The 20,003-nt window shown below is 43.3% G+C and overlaps 1 protein-coding gene across 3 annotated transcripts; it reads left to right on the forward strand.

Annotated features, from left to right (window-relative positions):
• Positions 1 to 1,173: 1,173 nt before the first annotated feature.
• LOC147185713 (vascular endothelial growth factor A-A-like) lies at positions 1,174 to 19,640 on the forward strand. 3 transcript variants are annotated; one of them, XM_086104438.1, is made up of 8 exons: positions 1,174 to 1,835; positions 3,730 to 3,772; positions 6,219 to 6,415; positions 6,797 to 6,873; positions 8,953 to 8,985; positions 12,633 to 12,707; positions 14,680 to 14,811; positions 15,684 to 17,174. In XM_086104438.1, the coding sequence occupies exons 1-8, from the start codon at positions 1,782 to 1,784 to the stop codon at positions 15,703 to 15,705; spliced, it is 633 nt and encodes a 210-aa protein (XP_085960564.1). In that variant the 5' UTR covers positions 1,174 to 1,781; the 3' UTR covers positions 15,706 to 17,174. The 3 variants fall into 3 exon arrangements, with proteins under 3 accessions (XP_085960564.1, XP_085960563.1, XP_085960562.1); XM_086104437.1 differs by lacking the exon at positions 12,633 to 12,707; XM_086104436.1 differs by lacking the exons at positions 12,633 to 12,707; positions 14,680 to 14,811; positions 15,684 to 17,174 and adding an exon at positions 19,439 to 19,640.
• The last annotated feature ends 363 nt before the right edge of the window (positions 19,641 to 20,003 follow it).

Consider the following 20,003-nt stretch of genomic DNA (forward strand, 5'->3'; position numbering starts at 1 on the left):
CATCATGTGGTCGCCGACGTTGTGCCGCTCACGCACGCTTGGGTCGGGACTACGTGCTCACAGTCATGTACATGCGCGCACACGCAATGGAGAAAGTTACAGTGCTGCTCACAGGGGCATAACAGGTATTAGCTTTATTGTTTTAGCAATGCTATAATGACAAAGTATAATTAGAATGGCACTCAATGGACCACAGTCCCCTGCCAAGGTCGAGCTGTCATGAATATCTCCTGTCCTGTAGGTGGCGGTAATATGCATTATTGCAAAATTACCGCCACTGAATTATTTTCCCCCTTTTTTTACCATTCAGGGTCACTGCCTCACTTGACCCCAATGCAAGACTATAACAGTTAATACATGATTGTTCGTGATCTTTTCTTCCAGTGATTTATTGGCTTTGAAATTTAATGTATTTTGGGAGGGGGGGGGGGGAATGGATGGATGGAAATTACTGAGGTAAATACAACCAGAAAGTCATGCACGGGGAGGGGGATCACAGAATGAATGGCAATGCTAATGTACTTTTCCCATCCATTTACTTTCCTAACATTTACTGAGGCAAGGCACACGTTGAGAAACATTTCATGGCACACCACCAAACAAATATGTCGATATATACTGATAATAATGGCCTAGCCTCAATTTAATTCAAGTTTACTCACTCACAAGTGCGATTCTAGTCCTACGCCAGTGAGCCAAAACAAATTTGCCCATAAATCATAATCTATGTAAATCTATCACGAACCTATGCCGAGTCATAATTACATCATTCATGTTATAAGAAACAAAAATCTGGAGACTGAGTATCAAGCCTTGTGGAACACCATCACAGTTTTCAAATGATGTCATGGCAAGTAATTGCTGAACCTTTTCTTGAGCCAAGGCACATATTTTTGCACCATCAAACAAAAACGTCATTAACAAGTATCTGTACCAAACAATGAGGATATACAGTAGTCTACATGTAATCACAAATCTGACAAATCAAACGATTTAGACAAATCAAGGTACGGCTGGATCAATTGAACCGAACACTAAAATTTAGACAAGTCCGTTTTTTTTTCCCTCACCTTTCGCCACGCCCACGCCTCGAGTGCACCAATCACGAGCGACCGGCGTCACACTCACACACGCACATTCAGCAGACGCACGCACACTACAGTGTGGAGTGCAGTTGGAGCTGGAGTGTAAGGACGCGTCCCGATTCTTTGGATGATCATCTGACTCCGCTTTTGGTGCGCCCAAAGGAGACGTCAAAGCGGAGCACACACACCCCCGCCGCGCTGAACGTGGGCTCGGATTCAGCTCGAAGGACGTCCGGGAGCGCTGCGCGAACGGCGGACTTGACTGGCACTGTCACTGTGGCGCAACAAGCATGGGATTATTATTCGGTGCGTAATGTTGCCACGGGGCCAATGCGGGAAAGCGCGCCGCCGCGGGACCATGTGAGACGTTCCTGATCGTGCCTCTCTGTGTTTGTGTGTAATGTGTGGATAGTAAACCCCCCCGCGCCCTCCCCCACCCCCCGGACCCCCACACCTCACGCCCCCGAGGATCGCGCGACAAGTGAAGCGTTTTGTGCGCAAAAAGGATTTTCTTTTGATTTTGTTTTTTTGGAACGCCGCCACCAACATGGACGCGGCACCCACGGACCCGCCAGGAGCCCCTTTTTAATTGTCGCGTTTTGTAAATTGCAAACTTGATGGACGCGAAGCCCACCGCCCCCCACCAGGACCGCCGCGGATTCTAACACCTCGCCCGGATTTGGATTTGACAACACCATGAACTTTATTGACAGTTTGACACTATTATTTCTGACGCTGTCGGCTGTCAAGGTGAGTCCACCGTGGGTCAAAAAAAAAAAAAAAAAAAAAAAGGAAACGCGTCACATGACCTTGCCGGGTCATTGCTGGCCTTTGAGTAAATTGCCAACATGGATTTTTTTCAAGGACCTTTAAAACGTTTTTATTTGTATTTTTACATATTTCACATTTATTTTGTGATATTGATTTTATTATTTAAAAATATATTTTCCATAATGGATATGTATATTAAATTCACCAAAAAGGTGTGTAAAAAATGATTATGCAATAGCTATAGATATCATTCGTGTCAAAATAAGGTCAAATGTGAAGATTTTTTTTAACATTCAAATATTTAAAAAATATTTCAGTTTAACCTTCAGATTATTTTCTTATTTTATAAATGTTATTTTTTTTAATTATGATTTAAATACTTGATTATTTTTTACATTTTTTAACTATGTTTTTACTGCTATACATATGTGACATTTATTTTAAATAAATCCAGGATTTAACAAATATATTTTTTTACTATATATTATCATTATTTTACGTGAGCAATAATTTTCAAGTTTCCAGTGGTAGGACCATGGTAGGCATTTATGAGTCCCTGAATATGGAAATCAAAAAAAAATAAAAATAAATCTAAATTATTGACTGAAGAGTTACCTCCCAAAAATCATTTGGCAAAAATAAAAATAATTTTAAAAAAGTAAAACTTGCAGTGATACTGCTGAACTTGACTCCCTTTTTTTTTTTTTAAGAACTCAATGAACTTTACAGTTTACTGTACTTGCTCATAGGTCAGAAGTGCGAGACATATTCATGAATGAAAGCAAAGGAAAGATGGGTGGGGGGGAAAAAAGACAAAAATGTAATTTCAAAAATAATCATGCAATAAAAATGAAGGCCCCTCAACACCCCCCCCCCCACCCCCATCGCCCCCAATTACAAAGGGGCATCCTATCTTAGCCTGACACCCATCCCAGTGTTTTGAGTGAGTGGGAGGTTAGTTGGGGTGGGGGGGGGGGGGCTCTCCCAACCGGACCCCCACTCTATCGCTCTCTCACGCCACTCGGAAGAGGCGGGGCCTACGTCCCTTCAACAGGAATTACTTTTTTTCTTCTTCTTCTTCATTAAGTCCAATTGGGGCCGAGTGTTGCCGTCTCACTCAACATGAGCGAGGTATTGCACACCCATAGAAACTTGCCAGTAATCCTTTTGTGCGCTGCCACTGCGTGCACACACACACACACGCAGTGAAGCAGTGAAAGGGGGTGACGGAGGGGTGTGGGGGGCGGGGGGGGGGGGGGGTGGTTGACATTCTCACCGGCTTTTAAATGGGAATGAACGCAGCCAGGAGTCCTGAAAGGTTACGAAATCTGCACACTTGTCGCGCACACGGGGTTGTAAAAAGTTTGCCACGTTCAGTACCAAGCTCGGGTCACATTGCCTCGACTCGCTGTGGCAATCATTATTCTTGAAAGAGAGAGAAAAAAAAAAGAACACGTGGGAGTGTTTTATTCAGCTTGCCAATTGTCAGAGCAAAATGCTCGAACCTGTTTTATTGCGTTCGCGTTTGTCTGAGTAAATTGTCAAGGGAATGTAATGTCACATACTTTTTCTTGTTGATATAAGGGCAAAACATATATTTTAAGATCGGCGTTTAGGAAACATACTGTGTATTGTGTGGGGTTTTTTTTTTATGACAGTGTATATGAGATTTATCATTGTCTATGACAGATTTAACACTTGCTCAGGCTATATCGCCCGTGTGTGTGTATAGACAGAGAGAGAGAGAAACTGATGTAAAGTTTTTTTTTGGTTCTCTAAGGGTTTCAGCCGCCTAATGTAAATCTATATTTTTGCGCAATAAGGCCTTGCACATCTCACTTTTGCCCCGTTTCTTTTTGTTTTTTTTCCGCAGAGTGCCCAATTACCGAGGGAAACGCAGAGAGGTCCACATGACGGTAGGTGACCTTTAGGACACGTTGGCATCATCAATACGTATGTGTGTGGACATGTGTGGAGCGTGAGTGTGTAGGGCTAATGTTTGGGAGTTTGTGGGACTATGGATATATGAGAGAGAGAGAGGGAGAGAGAGAGAGACTTTTTGAAAGTGTGCGACAGCGCAACTACGTGAGAGTGAACGAGTGAGTGGATGAGGAAGTGAGTTTGTTGGCGCGAGATTGCAAGTGTGTGAGAGAGCAACAGTGAGCGAGGAAGCGTGGGAATTAGTGCGGCACGAGAGTGCAAGTGTGTGAAAGAGCGAATGTGAGTGCGTTTGCGGTTGAAAAAGTGAACAAGCGGGTGAGTAAGTGAGCTAATTTGTGCGCGAGGGGTGAAAGGTGAGGGTGCGTTTGCGGCTGCATGAGTGAGTCGAGGGAGGTTGTGTGCAAGTGTGAGCCTGGGCGAGGGATTAATTGAGTGCTTGGGTGAGTGAATGCGTTTGTGTCAGAGTGCAATCGTGTGAGAGTCGGCGCATGTGAGTACGTGCGCGTTTGAATGAGCGAGTGAGTTTTGTGGGCGGGTGAGGGTGTGTGAGAGTGAGTGAGTGAATGAGAGTGTATGTGCAAGTGTGATGCACGCGAGGGATTAAATGTGAGTTGGTGAGGTTTTTTTTGAGTGTGTGTGTGAGAGAGAGAGAGAGAGAGAGAGAGATTGAGACCAGCTGATCTGAAAGCGCTATATAAATAAAGATGTATTGTATTTAGGCCCATTTACTGTATGTGAAGGTTCCACGGTGCAGGCACATGCTCGCCCCCTAGTGGCCGCTTTTCCCGCTCTACTCCAGGGCCTTTCAAATGGAGACATTTGGAACTTTTGTCCACTTTTTTTCATGTCTGAGGTTAGGCTGAGGGAAATGTTACCATCACCAGACTCACTTTTACAGAAAGGAATGGACTGTCACACCCCCCCCCCCCCCCCCAGGCCCTCTTTTTACCCCCCTCCACAATCCCAACATCGCCCAATCCGATTTGGGAAGAAACTGAGTTGGAGAGGGGGGGAAAAAAAAAAAGGAAACTTGTAGTTATTCTTCATGTGCCAGTGTCGGTGTTTGTATTGGCGGCTCGAGGCTTGTTTCTCGCTCACTTGTTCTCAGATTGATTGATACCTTGGAAGCGGCGAGTCCAGTATGCGTCTCGGGGGATGAGTTGAGCCCTTTGCCAGATGTTGATAGATTGACACGTGGTCTTAAATTGACGTGCTAATCAATTCATTAATTAATTTGCAAGACCTTTCCAAAAATCATATTCACCTGAGCAAGACATTTGCGTATGCGTCAAACTTGCTGAATCGGCAAGTTTGACATGCAATGACTTATTGGAAACATTTTTAAAACCACTAATGAGGCGAGACTGTGCAACGGTTTCTTTCCTTTTGGCGAACAACACCTGGATATCGAGCAAATCAAATAAATCGAGCCACAGCAAAGCCATTATTATTATTATTTTTTTTTTTTGGTCTAGTTGAATGAGTTCTCTGCACTTAAGTCTGCCAAACATGAAATTCTCGGGAATTCACTAATACGCACACAAAACTACGGGAAGTCCGTATTTTCCCTCCCGTTTTTGCTTTCTGAAGGTGTACCAGCTACGTGTCCCAATAATTTTTTTCCATATGTAAATATTAAGATGTCAAAAGCTTCAAGAAGGCATTTCAATTCCTGACCTTGACCTAGGAATACTAAATTTTATGCCAAGTGATAATGGACAAAAATGCAGGGCCAATGATGTAAAAAACAAAAACAAAAGACTCTTCATTTATATTGCAGTCATAAACGATGATAAATGCCATGTGGCTTATCAGGAAGTTTGAAGGCTCCGATAAATGCTGAATGCTATTTGTTGTCGTCGCTGCTGAGGTGTGAGGTAACATACGACCCGGTGTTTCCCAACCTCATTCGGGCGATTGGCAAAATCTCACAGCGTAGCACCAAATCAAAATGTCACAAAAACGTGGACACATATAGGGAACAATCGTCAAAAAAAACAAAAACGATTGCGATTCTACAGGTGGATGCGTCATTTGATTTTGGAATGTTGGTGTATCCAAAGAAACGACAATGAGGCGCTCTAAAGCGGCCACGCACGTGGTGTCAAGTCCCCAACTCCTCACTCTTCCCCCCCCCCCCTTTCTCTGTGTGATGCTCACACGGCATACAAACAACGAGGCGCTCCAAAGCAGCAGAAGACTATCGGAAGGGGGGTGTCGGCATAGCTAGCTCGCTAACTGCACATTGCAGTTTTTCTTCATTCGATTTTCACAATTTTTGCCCGTCTTGGACATCGGTTGAAGTGGCCTTTCCCAACCAGACTTTATTTTTTTTTTAAGACTTTCACGTTACTACGTACAGGTAACTACGTTACGAGCGTTTTTCACATCCAGTTTCTTTGCGTGCGTCTCCCTCTGCAGTGATCCCGTTGATGGAGGTGTACAACAAGAGTTTGTGTCAGCCTCGGGAGCTGCTGGTGGAGATCCTGCAGGAGTACCCCGAGGAGGTGGAGCACATCTTCATCCCGTCGTGCGTGGTGTTGACGCGCTGCGCCGGCTGCTGCAACGACGAGACGCTGCAGTGCATGCCCACGTCCAGCTATAACGTCACCATGGAGGTCTGGCAACTTCACTGACTGATCATCCTTTGGGGAGCCATTTTGTTATGGGAGAAGGGAGGGAGGTGGGTGGGAGGGGGGGGGCACGGGGGGAGGGGGGTTGTACTTTGCTAATCGTTGCGCTTGAATCGGGCCATTTATTTCTGGCACCGGGAGGCGTTTCGGTTGTGGGTTTTTTTCAACAAGGCAATTATCGTCGCTCCAATTTGTCAACAATAGTCCATAAAGTATCTCCAGCGCGTTTCCGGATCTGTTTCAGATCCTTTTGGATGAAACAACAAGCAGAACGCAAGCACATTCTGTGATTGTTTGACTAACTTTTGCAATTTTCCCGAGTTACTAAATCCCTTCTGTGTCTTTTTTTTTCTTTCCTCCCCACAGATCAAAAGAATAAAAACCCAAAGGCAACAAAATGATATCTTCATGAGTTTTACAGAGCACAGCGCATGCGAGTGTAGGTAAGAACCCCCTTCACGCACACAGCGACATGGCTAAAACATGTGAATGTGTTTTTTAAAAAAAAAAAAAACAAAGAAAACAACCAAAAGAAATGTCAAAGCCCCCCTTCATCGGCTTCTGACACTTTTGACAGGTCTGCTAGATTCATATCTCGGTATCGTCTGCTTTCTTCTCTTGGCTCGCGATAAAAAAGCCCGCTGCAGGTTGAAGCGTATCCCAGTAGACGTTCTCCATACATGTGCGCCGGCTTATCCTCATTCCATCGCACGGAGACACATTAGTGCAGCTGCTACCCAAATTCACCGCGTTACCCCCCCCCGCCCCCCCCTCACTGGTTCTTCACTGTTAAATGTGGTTTGACCGGCTCATTATCTTCTAAGGCAATGAAACGAGTCATTCGGAAGTAATGTCTCCTTTCCAACTATTAAGTCTTTTACCAGAGTTTTCAGGCAGCTGGGATACGCTTTTTTTTTCTTTTTTTACCTCCTCAAGGGAGGGATGTCCTCGAAGTCCGCGATTCCCGGCCAGTACGCCGTAAGAGATCAACAGCTGCGCCGTGGACAAATGATCCAATTTAATTCAAAGGGTTCGGAAACTATTTATTTACGACAAACGATAGATATGTCTCTATCTATGCCCGCGACGTATGATGACAAGCAAAATAATACAATGTTCAGCCACTAGAGGGCGGAAGGTATATAATTAACCGGCGTTCTTTTTGTGGCGTTTTCGGTTGGCGGTGAGATGATTCACATATAAAAAATATGCGCCTCGGCTCAGTAACGGCTGCTCTCCACCACAATTTCAAAAGTATCGGGACAGGTCGCAAACAAATGAATATTCAATAACTATAATTGAGGAACGCAGGACAAAAATCGAACCTCAAGGACATTTAAATTTGGAGTATGGTGACTTGGGTGAAAAGAAATGAGTTCTTGCACTTAATGTTGGTTTGCTGTTCAGCAGTTTTGTGCCGTGCCTGAATGGTTTGCACTGGGAAAAAAAGGGTAGACAGTCATTTGGAAAAAAAAAATGCTAGGACACCAGCTCTTTTAGTGCATGCATTGAGAAATGCATTATGAAAAATTACATTCTTAAGAGCACATATTTGGTCTCTATTTAAAGTGGATTTTTTTGGTCATACTTCTGGACCGGAACTATGTGGTGCTATGTGACCCTGTTCGTAGCACTGCTGAAAAATGGTGGTCCTTTTCTTTTTTTTTTTTTTGCATTTAACTCATTCACTCCCAAAGACGTTTTTAAACGTCTTTTCAGACTTGGTCTAGAATTGGCTGGTACTGAATGAGTTAAGTTGTCTATCCATGTTCTAGATGGATGGATGACACTAAATTGCGAAACATTTCCTGCCTACGGCATCTAATGTGGGTGAAAAGTTTCACGATCGTGCTGATGTGACATTGGCAAGTCTACGTGTGAGCGTCTGAGCGTGAGCTGCAGCTGACAGCAGCTTCGACGTGAGCGTGCTCACTTTGTTTTTATTGTTCTCCCAACGGTCAATAACTGTTCTCCGTAAACACTAAAAAAAATGTATTTAAAAAATAAATAAAAAACACACCTGTGACATAGCAAGTGTGCTAATGATGAACGATTATATAGCGGTGGAAACACTAATGCCCACTGGCCAAAGATCAATACATGATACTTGAAACGTGCACTGATTTTCTCTCTTATTGAGTTGAGACCGTCAAGAAAACCTGCTGATGAAATGTTATTTCTGACCACCCCCCTCCCCTCGACAAAATAAGTTTCAAAACGCCTGCGCAGCGCGTGAGCCCGCAGAATGAAATAGGGTGCCTTTCCTCATACTTTTGCCCAACAAGAGATTTCACCACAAAGCATTATCAGCGGGAGGCGTTGAGCCCGGCCGGCTATTGTGTGGGTATGCACCCGTGAAACAACACTCAACCGCTCTTGCCGCCTGTGACCGCGCAACAAGAGGTCATTTCAAAGTGAAAGCTTGTTGGGCAACATTTTTGGATGACAATGATGTTTCATCCGCAGACGACTCTGATGCATCTAACATAACATTTTTTTTTTTGACTGTGCCTTGCTTTCAGGTTAAAGAAAGAAGTGAAAGAACTGCGAGAAAAGTGAGTACAGAGCGTCTTCTGAACCTTTAATGCTTCAGTTGAACAATAGCCAGCAGAGATTCGATGTCGTTCGAGCAAACAAAAGGGGCCTCTCTCTCAAGGATGGCCATTTTGACTTATTTGCCTCCAGTCGACCACGGCGTTCGTTTTCCAAAGTGGAACACGAGCTGTAATTCCGTGACTGCTGGTTGTCGTCCAAGGTTGTCAAACATTTCGTAGCTGCGCAGGTGGGGTATTAAGAAACGTTATACCGTTCTGAGCTTGTCTCAAACATGTAAGGATGGTTACTGAACTCATTCGCTGCCAGACCACGAAAATTCAAGACCACCAAACTTCCCAAAAAGAAAGCAAATTCTCTAATTTCACCAGAAAAGTTTCACTTTTTTCATTCTTTAGCCATCAGCAACGGAACGTGGCACCAAAAGCATCAGTTTCTGGCCAAAAAGCTGAGTTTTTTTTTTAATGATGTTCAGCAGAACACTGACTTCCACCAAAAAATTTTGACACATCCAACTACTTTCAAAAACATAAAATGGCCCTTGAGCACAAAAGGTCTTCAATAATCACAGGCAGAAAATTTAGATTCTGTCCGAAAAATGTCCAAATTGTTCCACTTTCTGGAGGCTCCACTGTAATTCGGAAAAATACACTACTCACAAAAATTTGGGGATTTTGGCATTTCGGGTGAACCTTACATGTACTGCAGTGAACTTGGAGGCCTGAAATACACAAGGTCAACTATTCATCGTTTCAGTATAACTTGCAGTTTAAGTAAGTTCAGCTGTAAGGGTTCTAGTGCATTTTAGGTTCATCCTGAAACATCGATATAACTTTTAGGAAACTGTGTCATTCTTAATTTTATTTTCAAATGGATGGGAGGAGCTCTGTAAATGTTCTGAACTCCTGTTTCGATGCCATCGGGATACTGAGCAGAAATTTTGCAGACATCTGTGTGGCCTTTTCATCCTTCTTGCAACTCAACAGCGCCTCTGCAGGTTGTACCCGAGTACTGCATCCCCTTTTGCTTCAGCAACTTCAAGACACGATTAATCGAGTCCATTCCCCCGCCCCACGTTTTTATGACTAACAAAATGAACACATCACTGAGCCGCGCAGGTGGCCTCACGCCGTCTTTCAAGCGCGCCGGTAAATAAGTGACTCTTAACGAGTTCGTTGCCCTCGCCACGCCTGACCTTTACGCCTTTCTTCCCCTCGCCCTATCTTCGATTGACATTCTTCCACTCCTATGCATCCACTTCACTCCCTGCTACTCCGCTCGCTCCGATATCGATAGCGGCGTCGTTTTGAAGAGCCGCCTCGGTTTATGGCGTTTGCTCAAGTTGCGTCCGCCGGCACCAGAAGCCGCTAAAATCCGTTAAAACAACTTCCCAAGTGAGTGCTTGTTAATATGTTGAGGCTTTCGACGGGGCCGGGGGGTGTTGTGGGGGTGGGGGGGGGGTTCTCCTCTTTAACCTCCTCTTGATTGTTTATGAGCTGTCCCACAGTGGCTTGCGGTCAACAATAACGACACTTTCGCGGTCATTCAACTCGGGTGCCTTTCGTTTTGTTTTTTTTGTACATTTGCCAGTACTGTGACTGAAGTCATCAATGTGAGAGGTCGGGAAGAAGCAGCCTCCCAAATACACTGGATTTCGCAATTATTCAAAACAACACCCATCAGCATTGTCAAGTCATGACAACTGTTTTGTTTTTTTTTAAGACAAGGAAGAAACATTTTCATGTAAACACAGCGCAAAGGACAGATTTAGTACCCGAATGATAAATCTATTGCAGTCTGTTTTACAGTTTAATCTGCTAGACTGTTTAGGCAGGCTTCCAAGAATGTGAACATACTGTATGAGGAAATGCGCTAATGGATATTTATCTTCTTATAATGATGGTGGCAAGTAAAGAAAAAAAAATAATCATAAATATGTGTTTCATAAAAACATCACATTGATATTTCACATTGAAATCATTGCAGGCGAAAATCCATGATGGTAAAACCATATTAAAAAAAACTAAAACATTTTTTTTACATAGTTTTATCCCACCGCACTCTTTAAACAACTTATTAAATGTACTAAACGCATTTCGAACACTTTAGCTCACACTTCTCTAAATAAGAGGCACAGGGTGCTTGCTTCAAAATGTTTTGTTTTTTTTGCCACTTTCAGTTCAACTGAACTTGATTGTAAATCCAACACAAAATCAAAACGTATGAAACATTGTACATTCAAACACCAAAATGTAAGCTGTCTTACAGCGGTAAGTCACTTTTTTTATAAGAGTGTTTCCAGAACCCCGATAGACGAAATATGGGAACTCGAAACACATAACACCAATTCACAAAATGCATGTGGGGTGCAGGTTTTATATTTGTCCACTTTGGTTCACCATCCCTCATGCTTTACACTGCTGTGTCTGTGACTTTGAATGTGTCGCTTTAAAAGTTGTTGGTTGAGTGATGTCGGAGTCGGCGAATGACACCGCGCGGTTAGCCGTGTTGGCTCTGGATAGCAAGTGGCTAACCCTTAGCCGGTATGTGTGTTGAATTACTCGGCGCAATAGATATGGAGCTGCTATTATGTTCTTATCACTTGGTAACCGTGGTAGCGAAGTGACCCAGAATGTCTTTTGCGTCAAAATCATCACAGTTCAGAGTTTAATCACTATTTTAGCCATCAACTTTGGGCAAGCAAAAATCCAGAATGCTATCATCGCTGTCCTCAGGACGTGTACTCATTTCGCATTACAAATAGCGACGGCCCGATACGCAAATGAGACAAGTTTGTCGCTTTTTTTACTGGTCTTTTCTCGTGATTTGTGGGTTATTTACAGACACAGAAATATGAAAATAATGGTTATCGGCCATGCGATAAATTCCAAGTGAGCCTTATAGAACTTTCATTAAAGGGTCTTTGCACGCTTGAAAGTGAAATGCCCACAAAGCAATACGTGCACATGTAAAGCCCCAGGTGCATCCTTTGTAAGCCTCTAATCCTTTATGAGCTTGTTCCCATTGTGTTGCGCTTTGAATCAATAACAAAGTTAGGACTTGGCTTGACTGATGTGGTCCAGAGGAAGCTTATTATCTTTCATTCATGTGGGGAGTTTTATGTATTTAATTCTTTTTTTTTTAATAAAAGAACACAATAAATTGCTTCTTCACACGGAATATTTTCGGTCCACAACGTTCCGCTATTTATGTGGGAAGCGCAGACAGGAGGCTGCATTGTTCCGCATGTGTTTCTGAATCTTTACCAGTCACATCGTCCTCGCCCCTGATTCTCAAATTCCCATAAAACTAAAATCACATTCTCACATAGGTTGAACATGGGAAAAGTCTCCCACACGTTCTCGGCGCATTTTTGAAACATTCCTTTGGGCGGGGAAGAACAGCTCGCCACCCAGAGGAAAGCGCGTTGACACGCTTGACTGTGCTCGGTGAACTGAACACCTGACAGCGGCGTGCGTCGCAGGCGCTCAATAACCCGCAAACGAGTTCAATGGCAAGCTATAAATAAATACCGCCGCTTTGACTTAATTTGTAAAAAAGAAAAAAAACAAGTAAAGCAGCTGTCCACTCCTTCCCTCGCTTCACGCTCTTTCTTTCTCTCTCTGCGTTGTTGTGCTCTCTCTTCCAGACAATCCCGGCGAGGCCCTGCTAAAGGCCAAAAAAGAAAGCGAAAGAAAAACCCAGACATAACAATTGGCGATGCGTATGTCAGCTCCGCCTTCTCCATCTACCTGCACCTGAGTGTCGTGCTTCTCGTAATTAAGATGGCTTGGGAAGAGATCCTTTGCCCTTTTTAACGCCGTACTTCCGCTACCTGTCCGCTAACATGTTGCTAACCCGCCTGCCATACGCTGCTAACCGCTAAATGAATCCATCTCACCCGTCAAGACTAATCAATCGTCCGTCGATGTTAGCTAGCTAGCCGTAACGCTAATATGAAAAGTCGTCATCTGGATATCCATCTGACAGTCCATGTCGTGTGTTAATTGTCCTGACTAGTAAGATGATTCGGCGCAATAATAGAACAGCTCAAGCGCCTTTGTAGAATGACTTTTTGACCAGTAACTTTTGTTTTCCGACAAGTATGTCAAATTTGTCCGACTAGGATGTACAAAGAGCGTGCTAATACGACCGTAGAAAAATTGCTTAAGACACAGTGGTGTACTGGCGCAAGCTAGTACTTCTACTTGTGCGTTGAATTTTCTTGCTAGTGAGGACAAAGATTGTCCTGGTAGATATCAAGGACATGAAATAAAACGGATTTCTGTGCGCCGAACCCAACTGTTGCGATGTGTCATTCAAGAAAAGTAAAAGCACAGGTACATTTTCCTTGTAACGTCTCCACTTTAGATGGGTGATAGCGGACAAGCAGGAACGATCGCGTCCACTGTTAGCCGTTGTTGATGCTGTGTCGCTATCAGCGGGATCGTAATCGCCGTGTTTAGTCTGAGTCGCTTTGCTGTGTCTCGCCTCTGTCTCTTTTGCCCTCTTTGTGCTTTTCATCTTTTTTTTGTGTGTGTCCTCGCGCACAATGCTGGTACTTTTTTAATGTCATGTTCAGATATGAGTGATGGCTATCTGTTGATTTCCTTGCCATCTCCTATGGGTAATTTGTAAACCAGACCGATTGTGTACCAAGTACTGTTTTTTGTGTGTGTGTGTGTGTGTGTGTGTGTGTGTGTGTGCGTGTTTCACCGACCAAGCTCTTGTCTCGCAACAATGTTGCCTTCCATTTTATGTCTCAAATGCAATTGTTGGTTTGTCATCCAATGGAGTAGTCCTTCCCATCTTTTTTGACAATAAACTGAAACGAAGACGTCACAAAGCGGATTCTTGAGTCTTCTTTGACGACCAGTTGGCTTCACCGTCGTACAGTTTGGCTCCCGACCAAGCTTGCATGACAATGCGAGCGATGTGTCATAGCCTTGAAAAAGATCGACACAACACCAACAGTAATAAGTCGAATCGAGGCAAGTGAACTCTTCTCGGTAGGGCGAACACGTTTCACAGAGTTTAACACTCTGATGCTTCTGATGCTAAGCCGTAGCATTGAAGTCACCTTTGTCGCGAGTTGGACAGCGCCACTTGCTACTGATAAATTGCCAGTGACAAAACCAGGTGGCGAGTCTAGCTGGGGCTTCAAGGGTGCCGAGTTGATAAGGTGCGGCTGACGTCAACCGAATTTTCCTTCACTAAAAAAAAAAAAACATCTTTTTGGGCAGAACGGATTACTGCAATTTCAACTCATTAAAGTGGGGAAAGTTGATTTGACTCACAAATACATTGAGTTACAAGCTTGGTCAATGTTATGATTTTAAATTCGCAGGTCAAGGTGCCACAAAAAAAAAAAGAGTGTATCGTACTCCTTGGTGAAAACGTGTCGGATATCTTTTCTTATTGAGGGCATGCCTAACAAACGGGAAGGCATGTGAGAGTGGTCCAATGGGAGAGGAACGGTTCAGGGGGCGTGACGGTTCACTTTACGGCGTGTGTTTTTGCCCTGTGTGCAATACTAGCCAGACCGTCAGATGCTAGGCAAACACTTGGAAGATGAAACTATGAACGTATGACCTGGGGAAGGGTGACCCGTTTGCTCGCTGTGGTAATTCAACCCTCTTGATGATCCTCATCTCTCTCTTTCCTTCTGTTCTTCCTGTCTGTCTGTCTTCGTCCAGTGTTTGCAAGCCGTGCTCAGAAAGAAGGAAGCATTTATTCTTGCAAGATCCGCAAACCTGCCGCTGCTCCTGCAAGCACACCGACGAGTTTTGCAAAGACCGCCAACTAGAGCTCAACGAGAGGACCTGCAGGTGAGAGCTGCTTCAAGCCACGCTTAACGCAAAAAATATACATATCTTTGAGCTGTCTGATTTCATTTCTGTTTCTGCACTATGTATTCATGTGACAAATTGACAAATAATTGTCGTGATATTTCTTCCTCACTGAGGCTGCTACAGTGACTTTTTCAGGCTTCCAATTGGCCAATATGGCCCAACCGTTGCACATGAGATGTTTGCTTTGAATTAGTTGCCTTTTTTAACCTTTGAGTGGGTAAAAAAAAATAATAAATAAATAAATAATTAGTATTAATAAATAAATAAATACATTTAAAAACGCGCTCGTCAAACTATAAACTGTATTTAATGGGATTTTTTTAATTATAAATTTTGGTTAAATATAACCACATTTATTATGTTTTATTTTCTATTTTTTTTTGGGGGGGGGGGTATGTTTCATTTTCAGTCCTACAAAGAATACACCCCAAATCCCATACCACATTTCCATTAATCAGTATCTTACTGCAATGCCCTTGCATGTGGGAAAGGAGAGCCACAGCTGCAGTTGCCCTTTTCAGCCATTTATTTAACAAACGGAGAACAGTAAAAGACATGAAAAGCTACCGTCGGCCGCAGCTCACGCCAAGACACTCAACGTGACATGCTACCACGCCACCACCACTTGCCTCTTCAAGTCACGTGTATATATATACATATATATATACATATATATATATATACTGTATATATACACACACACACACACCATATTCTCTCGAGATGTTATGCCGTCAACTTCCTTTTCTGTTCTGAAGTACTTTTACACCATGGTTAAAAAGTCTCCGCGAATACGCTTAAATGGGTGTCTGACTTGGCTTCCCCCCCCCCCCCCCCCCTTTGTTCAGATGTGACAAGCCCAGAAGATGAGGGAGGAGGAGCAGCGCACACAAAAGATGAAGGAATACTCCGTTCTATTATTAGAACATAATACAACGGATATTTCACAGCACAGCACTTTGCCATTTTTTCTTTTTTTTTTTTTTTTTTTGGGCCCCAAAAGCTCTTCTTTTCTGTGGAAAGCATTCCACTCCGGACTTCCAGAGAGAGACGGACAGTTTGCCTCCCAGTGTATATCTACAACACGTGCGTGTCGGCCAGCATACCACACAATTGTTTGCTGCTACAAAAAACACACACACACACACACACACACACACACACACAAAACAATCAAACGACTAAAACAATGCATCATTTGATGGAAGCGCCTTCTAACCACCCTGTTGCTTTTACTTCACTGGATGCGAGTCTACTGTGCTGGTGCACACAAATTAAAAAAAAAAAAAAAACGCTTGGAGATTTAAGACGGCTTTAAGACGACAAGGATAAGGAGGAAGAGCGTTGTGGCGCGGATTCACACACGGATGTCTGATTTTACTGGCAAAGCGGGTGAGGGATCTTCCTAAAGACGGCTGCTTTTTTTTTCCTACGGGGAGGGGCGGGGGGGGGGGGGACATTTTCAGCACACGACACGAGGAGTGCCTTGAAAGGGATACTGCAAGCCAATGTGCTATTATAGCTGGCGTGAAAGAAAAAAAAACCACTGAATGAAAACTCTACTGTAGTTTGATTCCATCGGGAAAACCAGTGCCTCGCTTGAAAAAGAAAAAAGAAAAAGACTCAGAAAAAGTGCTTTATAAATTATTTGTTCCTTTTTTTTTTTCCAGGAAAATGGGGATTTAACGCAGTAGTGCTTTGATTACACGTCCTCTCTGAACTTGTACATACCTAATATTATCCATTCATGCCATAGTCCATTCTAGATAATTTATAATGTCATAGAGTATTTTTCAGTATTCATTTTATTGCCCATATTTAATGCGCTCTATTTATATATGCTGTGTTGTGTCCCAACTCTCCCGGCGACTGTCCCGTTTGGCAAGGATTCTCCTGTGCTTTTATTTTGTTTTTTACACATATAACAGAAAAAAATTGCCAACCAGAAAAAAAAAAAAAAAAAGATCAGATATTTACTAACATTCCCTAAATGGTTCCTTTGTAGCGAGGAGGACACCTGAATTAAGCAACGTGTGCGTTCAACTTTTAGCATCTGCGTCGAGGTGTATGTAAGGAAGTACCACGTGTGTTTTGTCCGTCCTGCAACGCGCAATTACAGAAAAACTACTGCTACAAAAACCACTACTACCACCACCACATGTTCGAAATATATCCAGAAAACAACAACCTCCGCCATCAGTCTTAGAAACCTGATTTATTAGCTCCTTTTTTTGTTGTTTTGTCCCGACACTAATAACCTGTTTCTATGTGTCCATGTAAAACGGTAAAGCATATTTATTTTCAAATTATATTGTTTTTATATAAAATACAGAAAAAAGGTTCTTGTGTGGTGTTTTTTTTCCCCCGGCGCCTAAGGACACCGGTGTCAAACTCAAGGCCCGGGGGCCAGATCTGGCCCGCCACATCCTTTTATGTGGCCCACGAAAGCAAATCAAACATGTCCACTTCCATGATGCTTGCTAAAATCTCTACCAAAATTTTAAATTCTCATATTTAACAAATTAGAGACATATCGTAAGCATTTTCTTGTGATCAAAACCCTCATTACAGAAACTTAAACAATGGATCGTTATCATATGGTTTCAGTCATAACGGCCCTCCAAGGGTAACTAAAATGTGGCCCGCGACAAAAATGAGTTTGACATCCCTGCCTTAAGACAAACATGGGACGACACTTTCGGAAGGGGGAAATCAACCCCCCGAAATGTTCTTGACAATATGTCGCATGCACCTCCGCGGGTCTAAAAAACCGCATCGTGATTAGTATTGCGTTTGTGGAATATGAGCTAAGTAGCAAAATCCGCAATTTTTTTTTCATCCATCTCTGGGGATGACCATTTTTCAACTTTCTGTCGACTTAAAAGTGATATCACAGTTGCACGGAGCTCACGTAACGGACCAAACTGTGATGTCATTTTCAGACAACAAAAAATAGTGGCAAAATGGCCGCCACCTGAGATGGACAAAAACGGGTTCACTCATTTTATTTCAAGCTCTCATAAATGAGATAACTTCAAATTTGCTGATGATATCTCGAAGCGAAAAGCACTTCAAGAAAAAAAAATAAAGGACAATACACCCCACTCCACAAGATAATCGCTCAGGATAATGTTTGAGAGACTCTGGCTGTGATCAAAAGGGGTGCAAAATGATCAAATGGCACCCAGAAATCGGTACGCTTAGAGGCGGTGTTTAAAAATTAAAAAAAAGATGACGACTCTTAAGAGGTTCTGAAGTCTCCCGAATAAATTCCAGCGCTCTTATCCCCCCTGAAAGACGGTCGGACGAGGCGCCTCGTGACTGCCAAGTGCAAAGTCTGAGTGGAAATATTCGAGTGGTCATGCCAGGAGCAACGTAGCAGCGGGAGCAGCTGTGGCTCGTGACGTGCCAATAGCATCTGGGGGCCCCCGTGCAAGACATTTTTTTTTACAACAAGGTCGTCAGATGAGAGCGGGTCATGTGAAAAGTGTGAGTCATTAAGACAATTTGGCGTGATTAGTCTTGAATAACCCTCCGTTGGGAACGTCACAAGGTTCGAAGGCCTGCCTCAATCATCAATAATAAAATGACAACTTGCTGCTGATATCAAAAGCTTTTTTTTTTTTTTCCTTTAAGTAGTAGTTATCGCTGCGGGATTAGCAACTTGCTCAGTAACACTTGAGCAGTAGCTGATCTGCAGGCCCCATGGCACCAATCTAAGCCTTCTGAATGTGCTTTAAGTGGACCTTTTGGAGATCTTTGGCCATGTTTGTTTTGAAACCGGTTTCCCTCTAAGCCCCGGAGACCCTGCTGCTTCCTGGTCGGATTAGCTCCCCTCTCTTTACATGCATACCTACATATATATTTAAAGCACACCATATAATCCCAGTAAGGTCTGGGGGCCCTCTTGGTTTCACAGAGTCCCAAAAGAATGCCGTAAACATTTAATCTGTGATTTAACGGCGGCTCGAGGCCCGGGGTGCGAGCCAGCTGCTCTGTTTTAGCTTAATTGTGCTTGTTTCGTGTCAGTCTGGCGGGTTTTAAATGGTAACAGAAAAGGGCTTGTCACTGAAGGAGCTGCCAAATGTGCTTTCACTGCCCCAAAAAATAAATACAAAAAAAAAAAAAAGCTAAGATTTGCCACTGAAGAAAGCATTTTCCCCAAATAAACTGAAATGCCATTGAAAAACAATTCCCCGGGAAACACACCAAACAGTCTTGCGGGTTTGGGCGTGTGCCTTTAAGGGGTGTGGCCTAGTGATGCCATGAGATGGAACTGGCAGTTTTCTCATCTTGTATTTGTGTGTTTAACTGTTTGTTCTGCTCAATAAATTCTGCTTTTATTCCCGGAAAATATATGATTCAATTCTTGCAAAAATATAATAATAATAATAACAATAATCATTTTTAAAATATATCATAATAATATATGCGCACACACACAAAAATATATATTCTTAGACAGTTGTGACTTAGACACTATGCTTGACTTTCTTTACTCCAAGATTTATTTATTGTCTTATTTGGGACCACTTTGATCGTTCGGAAAAAAAAATATTTTGCCCTCTTTAAACGGGCTGTGACCTTTGCGTTTGTGACACAGGAAACCATGGAGACAGGCGAGACTAATCGTCAAGACCCGAGGCGGTAAACGTGCTTCCCAGCAGGTAAATGCGGATATAAAAGCCTCTAATCACGACTTGGCACCGAGCCCTGCTCACAGGCGTGTCTACGGCGTGGTCAGGTATAATATGTGCTCACTCACACGTACCGTGCCTTTAATCTATATTTACCCACATTTGTAACCGACAGTGACATGGGGAAAAAATGCCCTCGTTGGGTCACGAGGTGGGAGGAGGGCGGCGGTGAATAATCAGACGGACGTTTGCGGTGCGCAGGTGGCGCAAAAAAAAAGAGTAATTGAAATCAAGGAGAAGGGAATAACTCCCTACCGTATATTTCCGGGTAGTCGGCTGAATGGGTGAGAGGTGTGGTACACCTTGGATCCCTCCATTTATGAATCACCAAATGACAGATGAATTGGTTTCCTGGAATGCAAAAGAGACAAAATTAAATTCTAGTTGGGCCATTGCTGGCGTAGTGCTTCACACAGCTGTAGTGCACCATGCGGCTGACATTTGGCTCCATAAAACCAAAAATCCAATGTC

The sequence above is a fragment of the Hippocampus guttulatus genome, chromosome 23 (genome assembly GCF_054856545.1).
Source record: "Hippocampus guttulatus isolate MCC_2025c chromosome 23, RoL_Hgut_1.0, whole genome shotgun sequence".
In the NCBI taxonomy this organism is placed as follows: domain Eukaryota; kingdom Metazoa; phylum Chordata; class Actinopteri; order Syngnathiformes; family Syngnathidae; genus Hippocampus; species Hippocampus guttulatus.

Excerpts from the sequence above, each read along its gene's own strand:
- LOC147185713 (XM_086104438.1), top strand. The coding sequence starts at position 1,782 with ATGAACTTTATTGACAGTTTGACACTATTATTTCTGACGCTGTCGGCT. Across the intron at positions 6,874-8,952 it reads CACAGCGCATGCGAGTGTAG|GTTAAAGAAAGAAGTGAAAG; the intron begins GTAAGAACCCCC and ends CCTTGCTTTCAG. Across the intron at positions 12,708-14,679 it reads GACATAACAATTGGCGATGC|TGTTTGCAAGCCGTGCTCAG; the intron begins GTATGTCAGCTC and ends GTCTTCGTCCAG.